General features: G+C 44.5%; 1 protein-coding gene across 12 annotated transcripts in view; it reads left to right on the top strand.

The window, feature by feature from the left end:
• Positions 1-17873, top strand: part of CACNA1D (calcium voltage-gated channel subunit alpha1 D) — a 300511-nt gene that overhangs the window by 131517 nt on the left and 151121 nt on the right. For all 12 annotated transcript variants that reach the window (XM_072720761.1, XM_025986349.2, XM_072720759.1 and 9 more), the window contains exon 4: positions 13516-13655. In XM_072720761.1, coding sequence (XP_072576862.1) covers positions 13516-13655 — 140 coding nt within the window. The remainder of the gene's footprint in view (positions 1-13515; positions 13656-17873) is intronic.

Raw genomic sequence — 17873 nt, 5'->3', positions numbered from 1 at the left:
AGCAGAGTGTCGGTTCATTGGATGCATTGGTTAAAAGGAAATCAATCTGGAGAGTTTCTAGTGTAGGAGTTTCAAGCCCTGCACTGCTAGCCTCCATTCCCAGTATCCTAATGGCAACCATTTATCGTGTGCCTGGGCATTACACGTGATCTCATTTATTCCTTTGGCCATGCGCTCACTGACCAGGAAGCCAAGGCTCAGGAGAGTGAGGTGCTTGTGCCATGTTAGATAGCTGGACCAAACGGGAATTTTCCACCCCAACTGTCTGACTCCACAAATTCACTGTCCTGCTCAGCTGAGGACCGGGAGCCAGATGTCATCCAGGTAGATTTTGTGTTCCTTGTCCTGGCTTATGGACAGGTCTGGTTGTTTAAAAGTCAATAGCAAACCAGTGGAGTGTGGGCCCTCCAGAGATGATACAGCCACTTGTCTTTCAGACACCACTCACTTCTTTACCATTTATTGACTCTAATGGGGGTTTGTCTTACCTCCTATCTTTCTCTCCCTCTCTGGACTCTCATATGTCTAAGCTGTTAAAAAAAAAAAAAAAAGAGAGAGAGAGAGAGACAAGACTGGATGTTACAGTCGAACTCTTTGTTCTGGATTTGGATTTTTTTTTTTTAAGTTTGGCATTTGAGCAGGATCTCAAGTTGGAGAAAGTAGTAATTTCCAGACATTTGAGGTCTGATTCACCAGCATTTACTGTAATTAAAGGAAAACCTGTATTTGCTCCATTTCATCCTAACTCACTAGGATGTTTTATAAATAATGAACCTAGATATTTAGAAAATAGCATCCATTTAGTTGTTTAAGCTTTCCTGGTTCCTTATGTTCAGATGTCTCGAAGTGATCCTCATGATTTGAGTTTGCCCGAATGTGAACTTCATCCAGCAGTGACACTGGGAAGTGAACTTTACTGACCTGTCAAGGCAGCTTTAAAATAGAGAAATTAAGCTGCCTGGCAGTTCTCTAAGGAGGTATGTTTATGAAATAAATACAAGGCTCCATGTGATGATTTTAGTTGGTCACAGGGTGTTAATGAATTTTGAATTGAGGCGGTTATGATTAAGCCTGTTGCCTTTTCTAACACTAATCATTATTAAAATGATGATTGATCTTAGTGATTATGAAACCATTAAAAAGGCATCTATCTGCCTGTGCCTGAATTAACAGGATGGATATAGTTTTTAGCTTTCAGATAGCCAAACAGGACTCTAGTGGCTGTGATTTCAAGGTACTTGTTTATGATCTTTCCTGTGTTTTCTGAGCCTCCAATACTATTTTTTGTCATAGGGTACAATGGTGGTGGTGGTAGGGAATGCTGTGCCCCTCTGAGCCTTAGCATGGTGGCAACATAGCTCAGCTTTGCAGAACCCTGCCCTTGATTCCTTGATTGGAAAAAGGTCCTCTGCCTGCCTCATCCCAGAGCTTGTGGAGACCTTTCTGTGTGACATTCACAGCCATCAGGGCGACAGCAGCCCCTTTATTGAGTGCCAGGCATATGCCGGGCATCTCCTGACAGCAGTATGCATCTTTAATTACCTGATGGTGGTGGTGTCCCCATTGAGAGGATGAGGAACCTGCTGCTAGAGAATCTTAGCGCTTTCTCTGGGGCAACCCAGCCTGTCCAGGCAGGACTGGAATTTGAGCATGTTCTTCATCACCCACAGCCTCGTGCTTCCTTACAAGATTTTTCTTTGGGGAGATCAGCTCACCATGTAGAGGAAGCTGAGGGAGAAATTCATCTCATTCACTGAATGAAGACACGCAAATGTGCTCTGCTGGCGGGGCGGGGGTTGGGGGGGGCTTTGATCTGAGCTAGTCCCTTTTTCAGTGACGTAGCTGGGTAAAAGGAGCCCTTTCTCTCTTGTTTCTCATGCCTGCTTGAGGATGCCTAGCTTCTGTTGACCTTTGGTCCACAGGCTCTGGTCTGGGGTGTGGGGGGTGGGCATGTAGCCCAGGTCTTACATGCCTCCATTCTCCCTGCCCTGCTTCTTTCTGACCTGTGGTCCCAGGCTTAGGGCCCAGGAGTAGGTGGGGAGGCGGGTGTCACTCTCTCACTCTCCCAGTTAGGACTCTTTATGAGCCATTCCCTGTGTGGCCTTGAGTGGGTCTTTATCCCTACTGGTGTCCACTGGTGGGTTCAGATTATTGACTTCTAGAGCTGTGTTTTTCAACCTTTTTTTTTTTTAACTTTGGCCAACAGTAACAGATATATTTTTACACTGTAATTCCCAAACATACGTGTATGTCATTTGAAACATGAAATTTGATGAAGATACTTACCCTTACTAAATTTTGGTATTTTCTCTGCATTGATTTTTTCCATTTTCAAAATTTGCTGGTTGTAAACCGCAAAATTAATTTCCTATGTATTTATTTTAAAAGTCCTCTCTCTATTACAGTACAAATTCCATGAAGACAGGCAAATGTTAGTCTGCTTCCCATAATTGGTGCTCAATTCATACTGTCAGCTGATCCTTCTCTCTATGCAAATGCTCTGGAGAAATATTTTTCTGTGCTGAGAAACAGTTTCATTCAAAGGAGGTGACTTGTGTCACTGGTCTCATTTCTCCCTTTCACTGCAGCGGTTAGAAATCTCAGAGACATCCTAATAAAGCTGTGTCTTCACTGTCTACATCTTTGTCAGGGTCTTACTCCTGCTTCATTTCATTTTCTTTGTTAATTTTTCTCAGCGTACTCCTTTGTCTTAAATATCTAGAATTTCAGCTGATTTTTAAAAAAACTTCAACTGATTTTAAAGGTCTTCAATGAGAAAGACTTAGACAAATCAAGGACACCTAAAAGCAGAGAGCAAATGCCCCTCGATCTCATTTTCAGAGCCAAGCCTCTACAGCTTAGCTGTCTACACTGCAGACTGGCTTATTAAGAGATTTTTTTTCCCCAGACACTAAGGGATCTTACTCATACGATTCCTATGGTAATGTATCGCAGACATCCTCTCCTGCCTTTTCAAAAAACAGCGATATCGCATTCTCTTTCTTACTATCTTCAAATGTTCATATTCTTGCTGCTTAGAGTTCTTTCTTGGAGCTAGGTAGATAGTAAGCAAAAAATTACTTTAAAAAGGATAGTGGCATTCTAAACTATCACCTGATCGAATAGACTCCTCTTGTAGCTGCTTCAGGAACCACCTGTCTTTCTGGGAATAGAATTGCTTGAAGAAAGCCCATGGGGATCCTGAGCTTGGTGAGGTGGTACAGAGCCCTTGCTGCAGCCTCTGGGAAGTGCAAAGTGATGAGAGGGGCATTTGGCAGGACCAGATCAATGCAAATGACACTCGCAGCTTGGCGTGGGCCTGCAGAGGATCTGTTCTGCTCCATCATTGACTGTGTATTGATTTCCACTTCAAGGCCATGGTTGGGTGGTGCCTGGTTTTTAAACTACCCAATGTCTTTTAAATTAACTTTATTTTACTTTCTAATTCTAAAGTAATGGTGAATTATAGGCTTGGAGTTATTAATCTTCTGAGTGAATGTATTACATACTTTATCTCAATTATAGACTCTGTACTTTATGTGTTTTTAAACTTTGATTCGTAAATTTATTCAGAAAGAAATTATCTATGTTCTCAGCACATTCATTAGGAAAGAGGTGACCATGGACTATGATTGTTCATCTCAGCTGCCAGAGATGTAGTTTCTCTGGCAGAAGGCAACAGCTGAAGAGCTGAATGCTGCCTGTTTGCCTTTGCCCCACAGATACCTGTCCTCTGCTTTCACAGTGAGGGAAGGGGCAGTAACATGGGGCCTAAGAGCCAGGGCTGGTTTCCCCTCCTAACTGTTCTAGGAGTGGCCACAGGCAGACTTGCAGGACAGTCCAGAAAGGTGTTGGAGCAGGTTCAGATGGAGCAGCTTTCTCCCTCACAGGTGGAGCCTGTGCTAACTGGAGCAGGCCCACCTGGAAGAGATGTCTACACTGTGGGTGTGGAGACCCGCAGGCTTGGCAGGGAGTTAGGCCATGGCCCCAAGGCTCACTTAGTTCTGTGCCAGGCCCTGTGCCTTTCCTGAGTGGTGGCCATAGACACAACAATAAAAGGAGCCAGCATCCATGGATTGTGCTACATGCAGACCCTGGTTCTCCCATTTTACAATGGAGAAGCAGTGGTGCGGAGGAGGGGAAAAGTCACTTGTCTGAACCCACAAAGCAGGTAAGTGGCAGAGCCAGAACCTGCCTCCAGGCTCTCTGCCTCCCCTGTAGGAGGTGAAAGTACTTCTGAGTGACTGCTCACATTCAGTGGGACCAGGCCCACCCCAGGTACTAACACAGAGAAGTTAGCAGCAGGGACCTCCTCAGGATGCCCAGTTGCCTGGGTGACGCTAAGCTAAGGGCATCCCGCCATGACTTAGGTGGAACAGCCCAGAATCCCAGGTGCGATTCAGTGGGCATGGGATGGCATGAGGGGGTGGGTGTGGTCAGGGCTCCTCACACAGAGGGCATGGTCACTGTTCCTGTGGGCTGTGACCAGAAGGAACTCAGCATCTGTGACCCTCGCGCGAGGATGTGAGTAGAAATCCCCTCTCTGCCTGTCTTACCCCATAGTATAGAGGGCCTGCTGAAGAAAGAAATGGGAAGGTGTTTCCTCACACTCCAGGTGCAATGTCCAGGGTGCAGATGGCATACTTGCAGGGGTACGAGTGCGCATCAGGGGAATGAGATGAGATTTCATCTATAACTGATGTCAGGGAATTTAACCCATACGTAGATTTAAAAGGTTTGTCCTTATCTCTGTTAATGAAGGAAAGAAATGACTGTTTCCTCGTCACATGAAAGTGTTTGGTTTTTAGCTTACTTAGTTCCTGCCATTTGGAAATGTTTGCTCATTTCTTTCTTTTCAGCCAGGGCATGTTGGAGCATTTGGCTCACATCACATTGGTACATCACATTGGTACAAAGTAACCAATGTGAGGAAGGTGGCTTTTCTAGAATGATGGGTGTTTGGCAGCTGTGATGTGACCCAGGCCCCCCGTCCCCGAGAGAGGCAGTGGGTGGCTTTTATGAGCCCCACATAGGTCATGTATTCTTCTTCCTCCATCCATCTTGACCGGAGCTGTCAGAGTGGGGTGTAAAGGCTTGACATGTATCTCCAAGTGAGAGAGGGTGGATGGGATTCTGACCTGGGTGGTAGAGCTTGTCAGTGCTCCCTGATGGTGAGACAAGGTCTTGGCCCCCAGGGGCTTAGCGATGCGGCCTTAGGAGTATGTCTCTGTTTTTCCTTCTTTGTGGTAGATACCTCTTGGTAGTTATTAAGGCTAAAATCTCTGCTCGGGATGGCGAGAGAATCTGCAGAGGTAGATACAGTGATCTTGCCCCCAAGGTACTGACGATCTACAAATAGTAGAAGATAACGCATCAATGGGTTCTCCTTCCCAGCCAGAGCAGGAGCTGAAAACAGAGCAGTGCCCTGCCCTTCTCTGTTCTGGTTCATGGCCTAATACGTAGTTGGTGCTCAAGAGGCAATGAAACTCCCTAGCCTTCCCTGAAATGGTGGAGCACGATTGAGATAAATAGAAGTGCTTTGGGTCATGGAGAAGAATAGCCACAAAGACCAGAAGTTCCAGTGAATATGACATATGTGAGGGTGTTATGGAAATGGATGGAGTGGAACAGAGGAGGAGGAGGAAGGGAAGAGGAAGGGGATCAGGTTGAGTGGTGGCCCTGTACCCTGCAGGGTAACAGATACCAATTGGTTGTTGGTAGTAGACCATAGATGGATTGTAGAGGTCCTTGGGGATGCCATAGGAAGGAACTGTGACACAGTCACATATGTGACACAGTCCTATACTTTTAAAGAAGCTTTCCCAAATGTTCCAGACACAAGGAGTTACTCCATCCCCCTGTTTCTACACAGGAGATCCCCAATACTCTACTTTGCCTTTGATTGTCATCTGCTGTGTCTTAAAATGTTTATATATGTCTCTACCGGCTTCCATTAGGACACCAACACTATCTTAGTTGTCTGTGGTGTTCAGGAATGTGCCTAGTATAGAGTAGATGCCCAGTGAATACTGTTGAATTGCAAATAAGATGCTTGAACTGCCAAGCATGGTTGGGTGGAGGCAGGCAGAAGCTTGACCTAGGAGCTGGGTGTGGAGGTGCACAACTACCAACCGCAGAATGCACTTGCTACTAGGGGGACCCACAATTTAGGGCCCCACATGGGGGGAATGCGAAGCAAGGCAAGTCCGAGGCTTTGAGTTTATGGCACAGAATGTGGGAAGCTGGTTGAAATTAGAGGACTGCAACTGAAAATGGAGGGGATTGAAGGAGTCTCTTTGGAAGGCTGAGCCTAGATGAATATCCAGAAGCAACGACCTGCAGGGCTCATGGGTCCTGTATATAGAGAACCTTCTGTAAGCCTGTGGGTCAGAGGGAATCCTTAAAGGAGTTGAATCTCTTGAGAAATGAGCTGCTGAAGTTTATCTCACATGCTTTAACTTTTAGGGAAGCAGAGTGATCCTGTAGTATCCCTGTGTAGCTAGCTAGGACGTTATTGTTATAATTGACCAAAAACCCAACTCAAACTTGTGCAGTGAATTGGCTTTTATAACTGAAAAGCCCAAAGCAAGAGGGAGATTTTTGGCTTCAGGTTCAGCTTCATTCAGGGGCTCTTACAAAGACATCAGAGTCTGATACTTGCCTCTGAGTTTCTCTGTTTGACTCTCTGCACACTTTGGCTTGACTCTTCTTGACGTTGGTTCTTCATTCTGTGTCTTCCTGGTAACTCCACTCTTACTGCCACTCAGATCTAAGTCCAGCCAATGACAGAAGTTCTTGCCTAGTTGCTGAAGTGAAAACCCCAAGTGTAGCTCTCATTGAACCTGGTTGGTGTGTGTGGGTCACATGCCTGTCCCTGAACCAGTAATGTGGGCCACCGGCTGACCCCTGTAGCTTGTGGATGGAGAGTAGAAAAGGAGCAAATCTCAGAGGAAGGATAGGTGCTTTTGGTACCCTGGGAGTTTTCAGGGTGGCAAGAACCATGCTTTGCTGCATGTGGCAGCAGAGCCACTGCGACCTCTGGTCTGCCAGTGAGTGAGGAGGCCACATGGAGACAGTGCCCTGTTAGCTTCCTCCACCCCAGGTGCGATGTGGCTGTCCTCCCACAAACAAGATGTTTTGAGGCTGGTCTCCATGGAGGGGCCAGCCAGGCCAGGCCACCCTGCTGGCTTCTTCCACTAGCCCTCTCTAGGCAAGGGTCCTCCCTATCTGGCTGATCATGGGGTCACTGGACTTTGATAGGACCTTCAGGGATGAGTTCCATAGCCCTCTGTCAGGACTGGGAGAGCTGCCTTACATCGGTCCTCATTGAGGGAGTTGGAGGTTGGGGGGTGGGGGGCTTTAATTGTCACCATAACCTGGGTGGGTGGAGCGAGGACAGTGCTCCTGTTTCTCCAGATGAGGAAGCAGAGAAGCCCAGGGGTAGATGACTCAACCAGGGTGACTCAGCCGTAGAAACTGGAATTGGACTCAGGAGACACAAACATCATCTAAAATTTGTACTTTTAAACCAAAGGTAGAGAAAAATGAAGGCAAACTGACTATTCTAGCCAGTTTCTTCATGTAAACGGGGCATTAAACTGCCCATTAGAGGCCAGGGAAATCCATCTTTCATTACTACCTGCAGAGGAGAACATTACCTCTGTTTACATCCAAGCAGCCCTGAGTTCAGGCCTGCCTGCCAGCCGCTCTCCCACAGCTCACCCACTGCAATTTGACTAGACATGGAATCGCTTACGGAAGCTGTCATTGTAGCCCCACAGCTCCCCACTCTCACCTCCTGCCTTGTGCGTGGCAGCTCATGCGAAGGTCCCTCAGCAAGCCTGGCCCCAGTGTGTTGCAGTGACCTCAGGTGACCCAGCCCCTGAGCAGCACGGCCACTGCTCTCAGTTGGCTGTCTTCTTGGGGGTTTCTGGGCCTCACGGAACCTTGCTGTGAAACTGGGTCCGGACTTTACTCCCCAGGTGGTAGAAAATTGCAGTTTTCCAGCTGGAAGAGGTTGTCTGGTTCAACATGCTTTTACTCCAGGCCAGAGACAGAGGTCAGGCCCCATAGCCTGGCAGACAAGGCCCTGTGTCCCTCCCAGGTCAGGGTGCCTGACCCTCACCCCTGTGTGCTTATCATCCTTGAGAGGTCAGCCTTTGTGTGTGCTCCTCACTCTTACATCAAGACCCTGTTCAACCTCTTTGAGGAGCACTGCAGTTATAGAGCAGAATAGCTTTCCCTGGCATTTTGTCTCAGATGTTTTTTCTGGAATAGAGCAAAACCAGGGGGCCCTGGTATTATTGCTATGGACTGGATGTTGGTGTCCCCACCTTTCTCCCCCTCCCCAAAATTCTCATGTTGAAATTCTAATCCCCTGAATGATGGTACTGGGAGGTGGGGCCTTTGGGAGGGGTGATTAGGTCATGAGGGTGGGGCCCCCATGAATGGGATTAGTGCCCAGATGAGAAGAGGAAGAGAGAACTATCTCTCCAGACACACGTGAAGAAAAGGCCAGACAAGGACATAATAGAAAGTCAATCATCTGCAAGGTGGAAAGAAAGCTCTCATCAGACATCAAATTAGCTGGCACCTTGGTCTCGGACTTCCAGCCCTCCAGAACTGTGAGGAATCTGCTATTTAAGCCCTCCAGTCTATGGTATTTTGTTATGGTAGCCTGAGCAGACTAAAACAATTATGGAACTCCTTAGCAGGAAGGGACAGTGAATAATGTTTGATCAAAACCTCACATTTTCCTCATTTATTTATTCATTTATAAATATTGAGGGTTTTTTTTTTGTGGCAAGCCTTGAGAATACAATGATGCATGAAATAGAAATGGTCTCTGATCTTATAGAAGTTCACTCACCAGAAGAGACAAACATTAAAGAGATAACTTTAAAGAATTTAAAATTTCCATTGTGAATAAGACCATGACAAAGTATCATGGGCTTTGACAGCATCTAACATCAGGCCTTCATTTTGTCTGGAAGGTCAACAAAGTTTTCTCTGGGAAAGTATTATTTAAACTGAGTCTTGGAGGACATGTAGAGCTTAGCCTGATGAGAATGTGAGGTGGAGGAAACCATTCTAGAAGAGAGGGAATGGGACATAGACCTGAAATAGAGGCTGAGCTGGGGCTTGCAGAATAATAGATAGGTGATGACAAGCCCTGTATTCTTTCCACTCCCCCAGGGTGGGCTTCTTCCAGCCTTGTGTCCACTCTGGAGAGAGGTTTTCATACACATGAGGGTGGGCACTGGGAGGGGAAGTGGGGGACCTCTTGCAGAGTGTAAGGTTTTCATGGAAGAAAAGTGAGAAAGCTGAAAGAGGAGGCAAGGGAAGGAGGGATGAGGGCATTCCTTGTGGGCACAGGTCAAGATGGAAAGGAAGGACAAGATTAGGTGTTGAGATCAGTCCTCAACTCAGCAGTGTGACCATTTCTTCCATGCTTGTTCTAGAAAGGGTTAGTAGCAACCTAGATACATACCCTTGTTGTCTTGCTTTTGATATGTATGCTAGGATCACAAAATCTCAGGTTTTTCGAGTCCCCTTTAGGTCTAGCTTTGTTATTGTATTGCTTCTTCTCTACTTCCTGTTGAGTACCTTGTAATGCCCCATGCGGGGCTGGGTGCTGGGATTACAAAGACAGTGAGAGATGATCCCTGCCAATAGGGAGCCTGAGACCACAGGGCGAGGAAGAGTAGTGTGTGTGTGGAAGGAACAGCTACCACTGGGGTGTCAGCCAGGAGAGCCTTTCCAAAGATTTGGGGCCATGTAGGTAGATAACCCAGCAAAGAGTTGAGCCTTACCTGGTTCGTCAGATCCTTGTTACCTTCTGACAGCAGGCTGGGAATTCTGAAGATACAGATGATGCTTCCTGAGGAGGACCCTGGTACCCAGGGATGGCTGGCTGGGTAGCTGTTCTGAGTACAATACTAGTGAAAGGGTCCCCGAGAATAGGAAAAGAGAGAACCAGGTATAACCAAGGATCCTGGCATCTTCCACCCACTTCTAGTTGACTGTTTCTCAAGGTTCGATGTATGATTAACTGGTGCAGAGATGCTTCTGCATGGTGAATCCTCACTGTTTATAAAGAAGGCCTTTCAGGTTTCTGAATCATATTTTGAGCCTTTATTTCTGGTAGCTTGAGGTGACTTGAGGTCTCATGGTGACTCTCATCCATACATAGGGTGGCATCATGTAAAGGGGAGTTGGTGGTTTCTTAAGAGGATATTTGACAGGTCCTACTCATCCAGGATCCCCTGCCAGGGAGAAGAATCCCTGCTGCTGGTTGTGTGAACGTGCAGGTGTGTGGCCTCCCTGGCATATGCAGGGAGATTGGGATGCAGGCATTATTTAACCTTTCTGTTTAGCCTGGGGTTATTAGCTTTTACGAAGCAGCTCAGCCCCCAGGATACCTTCTTTTGTGTCCAGTTCTGGAGGGTTCCTGCTTGCCTCTTCCTCAGCCATGCTGATCCGCTGTGCTCTCCACCATCTGGGCCACAGACTCCATGTCTTCTCTGTGCAGCATCTCCCTGGGCCTCTTCAGCTGGGTGTGCATTCCCACCTTGCCCAGTTAGGAACATGACCTCCCTGGTGACTTCCTTTTCAGATTACCAACTCGCCATTCTTTTCTCAAATGAACAATTCTTGTGTGAAGTAAATAATTACCTCTCCTTCCCATGATTGTTGTTTCACAAATTTTTAAAAATATTACATTTGCTTACTGTGGTGATATATTTGCTTCATATGAGTCCTTTTTAAGGAAGGACCGGGTCCAAGAATGACCCTGGCTTCTAGGCAAACTGGGCTAGTATGCTCTCCAGGCTAAGAAGGTTCAATTGGCATCACGGTAGAGTCTCCATAATAAAGATCACATTAAAGCAAGGTTACATTTCCTACAGTCAATTCCATCAAGCAATGCACTAAGGATTTTTAGAAAGAGAAACCCAATTGTTTAAAAGGGAGAAGAGGACAAGAGAAGGGGATATAGAAGAACCCTAAGCAATACAGTTACACTAATGGCCCTTGTATTATTGTGGCAATATTACTTACAAATAAGAGCCAAAGAGAAAAAACAAGCTGTGTTTGCTAGATGTACTGTCTGTTCCCTGCCTTGTTTTTCTGCTCTAAAGTATAACACTGTGTTGACGTAGGGATGTAACTGCTATGAATATTGATGACAGCAAAAGCCTTTTTTCTCTGTCTGGCCTAGTAAATAAAGCAGAAGGGATAAAAAGGGAAAAGGAATTGTAAAATCAGCATGCTGTTTTTAGCTTATCTTTTTCCCCTAGAACTCTTAAGTCTTGGAAACATATTGACAACCTACATTTGGTGGTCAGGGTCTAATTTGAGTATGGTGGGTTGGTATTTTCAGGGATTTTTGTTCTGTTCAAGTAACAGAAGTGCACTCTCCCTTTAGCCCTCAAAATTAGCGTCACTGCCTCATTGAAGCCTTCCTGGATCCCTCCCCTCCCTAGCCAGTAGCAAAGTCAGTCTTCTCCCGGCTATCAGGGAATATGGAGAATAAATAAGGGAGTCACTGGAGGTCTGAAGGCTCATGCATGCCTGGAGGGCTTGACTGTAGGGAAAGGGGAAGGGGTTGTGTTCATGGAAGGTCTTGGCAGCCTGATGAAGGGTATGGGTACATGGGATGAGCCAGGCTGAGGGCAGGGCCAGTTGGGGGGTCTGGGGGAAGCATGGGTGTGGAGGTTGGGGGACAAGTGAGACTCTATATGGTTGAAAACACTGACTCTGGCTAACTCGCACCACAAAAGAATTTATTAGAGCTCTCTGATGGTGATCAAGGATCAAAGGGAGCTCTGGAGGACAGGGTAGGGATGGCAGGGACCCTGGAGGGAGGAACTGACCAGCTGGCTTTTCAGCAAGACTAGCAGGAAGGAGGGAATGGGAGGTGAAGGCTGGAGTCTGGCAGTGGTTGGATGGCTGCCCTGGTGGTAGAGAGGGAGAATGCGGGGGTGGGGTGGGGGGGTGGGGGGGGGTGGGGGGGTGGGCGGGGGGTGGTGGTGGTGAGGGGAGATACAGGAAGGTCAGGCCAGGTGATAGAGAGGTAGCACTTTGGTAGCAAAGTGGCTGAAGCCATCTTGTAGCGGTCCCATAGCAAAGTCCTGGTGGAGTAGGAGTGGACTAGTCCTTTGACCTTCTCAGAAGGCTCAGGATCCAGAATCACACTTTCCGGTATTTGTCTTGGGGCATTCACAGTGTTCATGTTTGGAATCCTCACTTCCCCACCAGGCTAAACGTTTCGAGGCTAGGGATGGCAATGGAGCTGTTTTTCTAAGCCTAGCTCCTGGTGTGGGGTTGGTCATATAGATGGAGATGCTCACTAAGTGTTTCGTGAGCCAAATTTATTTGACCTCTTGCACCAGGCATCTTAATAAGTGAATTCCATGATTTCCATTTTCCTAAGGTATTGGGTAAATTTCGTTGGGTCCCACAGGGTAGAATTAATATTTGTGGAGGGCTTTATGGCCCATGTGGAAGAGTTTTAATTGCTGATGGTTTTTCATTGAGTTATTAAGTAGCCTCTTGCCAGGGAATGCCTCTTATAAAATTAATCGCACACATCCCAGTGGGTCAGTGTTTCTATTAAAGCTGAAGCTGCATAAAGGAAACCTTTACAAAAGAGGAAAGGATTCAACATTTTTAGACCTGCTGATGGATGTGTTCTCTGGGCTCATGAAATCACCGGAGTTGGAGCAAGGAGGGTTCTAAGAGTCAGCTAGCCTGAGGGCTGAGTCTCAGAGGTCTGGGCAGCCAGATGGGAACAGCTGCCGGGGCTGGGAGGAGGGCAGGACACGCAGAGGCTGAGCCCAGGCTCCCTGGGATGGTGTGTGGGGACCACTCAGCAGTGGCAGCTGGGAGAAGCTGCATGCCAGTACGCAGGCAGGGGCATTGCCATTCTGAAATTTGCTCCCCTTCTGTGTTGGTGAGGAGACTTAAATACAGAGGTGAAGAGGGACTTGCTGAGGTCACCTTGCTGCTCTGTGACAAAGAGGACCCTGGACTTAGAAAGCAGGTGTAAACCCAAGAGGAAGAGAGAGGGTCAAAGCAGACACATCTTCCTTTCTTCCAAAGGACATTCTGTTCAAAGCCGCTGTTGGAATCTTTGTTGCCCCCTTGTGCTCTTCTGGGCCTGATTTGGCAATCTCAGGAGGAAAACATGCTGCGTTTTGCAAATGTGTGCAAATAACAAACAGGCCCGTTATGTCCTAGGCAGACTCACTGCACACACATCAGGGCAGGTGGCAAAATGCAGTCATGCAGCCTGGAATGAAAAGTGTTTTACACTTAGCTGCTTATGAGAAATTCAGTGTTAGAATTAAAACGCCTTCCTGGCACAGGTGCTGTGTTAATGGTGCCATTTCTCATAATAAAACTTTGCTTGGAGAAAAATGCTTATATCTCAGAGATATTGATTCTAATTCCTGTTTCTTTTTCTTCTTCTCCCCATCCTCTCCCCACCCACCCCCCTTTTGCTTCTCTTCACAGGAAAAAGTAGAATATGCCTTCCTGATTATTTTTACAGTTGAGACATTTTTGAAGATTATTGCGTATGGATTATTGCTACATCCTAATGCTTATGTTAGGAATGGATGGAATTTACTGGATTTTGTTATAGTAATAGTAGGGTAAGTGCCTTCTGTTTTGGGGAAATGTTTGAAAGATGGGAGGCAGGGAGTAATGGGAAGCCACAGTTTTTTGAGGGAATATGGTTGCTCTTCTCTGTGGCACTTGTGGCCAGAACCTTCCAGGGGGGTTTTTGAAGATGCATGATGCTACTGTCAGTCTCTGGGCAGAGACTGGTTCAATCCCCTTATTGTTCTTTCTTCCTTCCCAGTGATGTGTGTAGAAAGGGGTTGAAGCTCCCAGTGTAGGAGGGATCCTTTTACAAGGCCTTGGGTCTTCACAAATAGACCAGCCCTGCTGGCAGTTAGAGTCAAATGAGTACAACTTTTAGAGTCAGCACCCTGATAAGTTAAAAATCCCAAAACCAGTAAAATAGTAAATCCTTCAGACTAGTGAGGTACTCTGCTATTTAACATCCCTGAGCAAAGCTATTAATTTTTTCTGCTGACTTGTGGGAAAAACTTTGGCATGCTACTGTCCCATTTTAAATAACAAAACAAGTGTCTGAATCATGCCAGTATCTGGCATGAAATGAAATAAGCCAGAAAATGCAAAGAAGCAGGCATTCTCCTGAAATCCTGTCATACGAAGGAGACACAAACAGTTGAATTAAAGGAAAGTGTTAAAAAAAAAAAAAAGGTGGCCTGCATTGTGTGATTCTGATCCTGGCACACCTGGAAATTTTGCCAGCGAGAAGACAAAAAATGAATCCGTTTCAGAGGAGTGCTGGGCCTTTGGACCCACAGAGGGAAAGAAAATCTCTATCCCTTCGCTGAGTCTACATTATTCAGCTATAAAGTGGGTTGTTCCTAAAATTATATTTGGTCCTACAGAGAGAGATTGTGAAGTGACCTCTCTATGTTCATCTCCATAACTTTGGTCTTTTGAAGTCAAGTGAAATAATTTTTCTTCTAGGTTACTTAAAAAAAAATTGTGAATCCCTTGGTTTTTCATGGAAGATCAATACAGCTGGATATTAGGAGAGTGGGATAAGTTTTGAGCCTGCCCTTTCAAAACTCAGAAGTTCAAATGGGATCCAAAATGGTGGACCAGTGGGATAATTAGACTTAAGCGGAAAATGTCACCTTTTGTAAAAAATCACCATAGGACATGGCATCTAAGATATTACTGCAAAGGTAGTGCAGCTAAAATGAACAGGTAATAGGTATGTGCCATACCTTCCTGTATATGCTGAACTCTAATAACTAATGGCAAGCAGGAGCCTAGAAAGTCTTTTGGTTCTGGAATAATTTTGCTGTACCTCTCCTGAGACTTGGCTTTGTGTTCAGCTATAGGATGGAGATGCTTAGCTCCATTTGTTTCTATACTTACCTTACAATCACCTCTGCTTTCTACCTCAAGGCATTTTTCAGACTATAGTAGAGCACAAAAACAGGGAACCAAACAGAGGGTGGTGGTCTCATTGTATTGAGAAGACAGAGACAAGAGTCCAGAAACGCTAATGGGGCTGAAATTTGACAGGCATGGTATGGGAAAGGAGGGGACTTTTCAGAGAAAGAACTTCATAAATATGCCTTGGGGTGCTCTTGAGCTTTGCCTGAAGAATAATTTATACTTACAGGGTGGTGAGAATCTATGAGGCCAGTCAAATATTATTACTTAGATAAAAAAGAAAACCTGGAGACTGTTAGCTGAGCAATAACTACAACTCACATAGATCTGAGAGATGTTCAAGTTATGTTAAACCAGAATGGAAAGACCCTGGACTGTCAGTAGAGACCCCATGAGGGCCATTAGTAGTAGGGCTAAACTAATTCTAGGGTAAGTGTTGGCAAACTATGGCCAATGGGCCAAAATCAGCCTGTCACAAATCTTTGCAAATAAAGTTTTATTGTAAACATAGTCACATGCATTTGTTTACATAGTTGAGTAGTTTAGGTCTGCAAAGCCTAAACTATTTACTCTCTGGCCCCTTATGGAACATTTTTGCTAAGCCCTGCTAAAGACTAAAGATCACTTGAATCCTTTGCTAATAACATTTCAAAAGAAGCCTGAAAAGGAGCAAACTGATGTGCAAAACTGCCTGCCAAAACAAAACTCAACACTCTTTAAAGGAAGTCAACAAAATCCAGACACTTAACAAGTGTCCAGAATCCAGTCAAATATTATAGCCATTAATTAAGACATGTGATCCAGTACTAGGAGGAAATTCCATCTATAGAGACAGACCCAGAAATGACAGAGATGATGGAATTAGTAGATATTGCCTTGTAAGACTTTAAAAATAGCTATTGTAACTATGTTTATGGATGTAAAGGAACACATGACCACAATGAGAAGAGATGGGACAATCTAAGAAAGAACCACATGGGACTTTGAGAGGTGAAAAACTTTTCTGTGTTGGCTTAATAGCAAATTAGACACAACACAAAAAAATAAATCGAGGAACTTAAAGACCTACCAGTAACACAAAGAATAATGATGGAGAAAAATTGAACACCACTTTGGTGACCTGTGGGTGGTCTAACATACATATATTTGGAGTCTCAGAAGAGAGGAGATAGAGGGGAGCCAGAAAAAATATGTGAAGAAATGACTCCATATTTTCTAAATGTGATGAAAAATGTAAACTCACAAATTTAAGAAACTCAATAAAGCTCAAGCAAGGCAAACATAAAGCTACATCAAAGTACATCATAATTATAATGAAATTGCTCAAAACCAAGGGTAAAGAGAAAATCTGAAAATGTAATTAGAAAAGACATCCCTAGACTTCTCATCAGCACTATAGAAGTCAGAAGACCATAGAGAGATCTTTAAAGTGCTAGGGAAAGTGCCAACCTTAGAATTCTTACTCAGTGAAGATAACTTTTACAATTGAAGTGAAAACAGACTTTTTCAGACAAACCAAAGCTGAGACTTCACCACCAGTAAACCTATATCTCAACAAATGTTAAAGGAATTTCTTCACACTGAAGGAACATGAAACAAAAAAGAAATGAAGAATGCCCAGAAAGAGTAAATGCACAGATAAATATAAAAACAATTTTTTTCTCATTTTAAAATCTCTTTAAGAGTAATTGTTACTAGTAAAAATGTGTTGTGGAGTTAGTAGCTCCCATGAAAGTAAAATATGTGACAATAATAGCACAAAGGACAGGAAGAAGGAAATAACTATATACTATTGAAAAGAGCTTATAGAGTTGGTGGTAAATATGATGAAATATTATTTGAAATTAGATTATAATAAGTTAGAGATGTATATTGTAAACCCTAGAGCACAGACCAGCAAACTTTATTTAGCCCATAGGCCAGATATGGTTTATGGCCTTTTTAAAAATGTTTCACATTGGTGAAGTATTTTCCTGTCTGCTTTTAAAGATTGTTTATTGGAAGACCATCACACTCATTCACATCTGTGGCTATTTGTTGCTAGGATGGCAAAGTTCAATAGTTGTGATAATGACCTTATGGCCTGCAAATCCTAAAATAGTTACTGACACTCTACAGAAGATTTTTGCTGACACTGCCCTAGAGAAGCCACTAGAAAAATAAAGGTAGAATTAATAAGTCTATGTTGGAGATTTAACAGAAATTTTAAAAGCTCAATTAATTCAAAAAGGGATGAAGGAAAAAGGAACAATGGACAGGGCAAACTGAAAACAAATAGCAAGATGGTAGACATAAACTCAGCTAAATCCTTATGTAGAATCCAGAGGTTATACATAAAAAACAAGACCCATGGGATCCCTGGGTGGCGCAGCAGTTTGGCGCCTGCCTTCGGCCCAGGGTGTGATCCTGGAGACCCGGGATCGAATCCCACATCGGGCTCCTGGTGCATGGAGCCTGCTTCTCCCTCTACCTGTGTCTCTGCCTGTCTCTCTCTCTCTGTGACTATCATACATAAATAAATAAAAAATAAAAAAAAACAAGACCCAATTTTATAGCATCTAACTTATAAAGACACAAATAATTTGAAATTAAAAAGCCAGAAAAACATATACTATGTGAAAAATAATCAAAAGAAAAGTAGAGTGGTACAAAATTCTTTCATGAAGAAGATGTAATGATCATCTATACTAGCAAAACAACTGAAAGGAAGAATGGGAGATATCTATGATTTTAGTTGTACATTTTAATACTTCTCTCTTGAATGCTGATAGAACACCTATCAACAGAAAATCAGTAAGTGTAAGTGTGTAGGGAGATTTAAACAATACTACCTACTAACTTGACTTGGCATTTTTAGAACACTCAAG

This window comes from Vulpes vulpes, chromosome 9, assembly GCF_048418805.1.
Source record: "Vulpes vulpes isolate BD-2025 chromosome 9, VulVul3, whole genome shotgun sequence".
Classification (NCBI taxonomy): Eukaryota; Metazoa; Chordata; class Mammalia; order Carnivora; family Canidae; genus Vulpes; species Vulpes vulpes.
The sequence above is the reverse complement of the archived record's forward strand: the minus strand, read 5'-3'. Positions and strand labels throughout refer to the sequence as shown.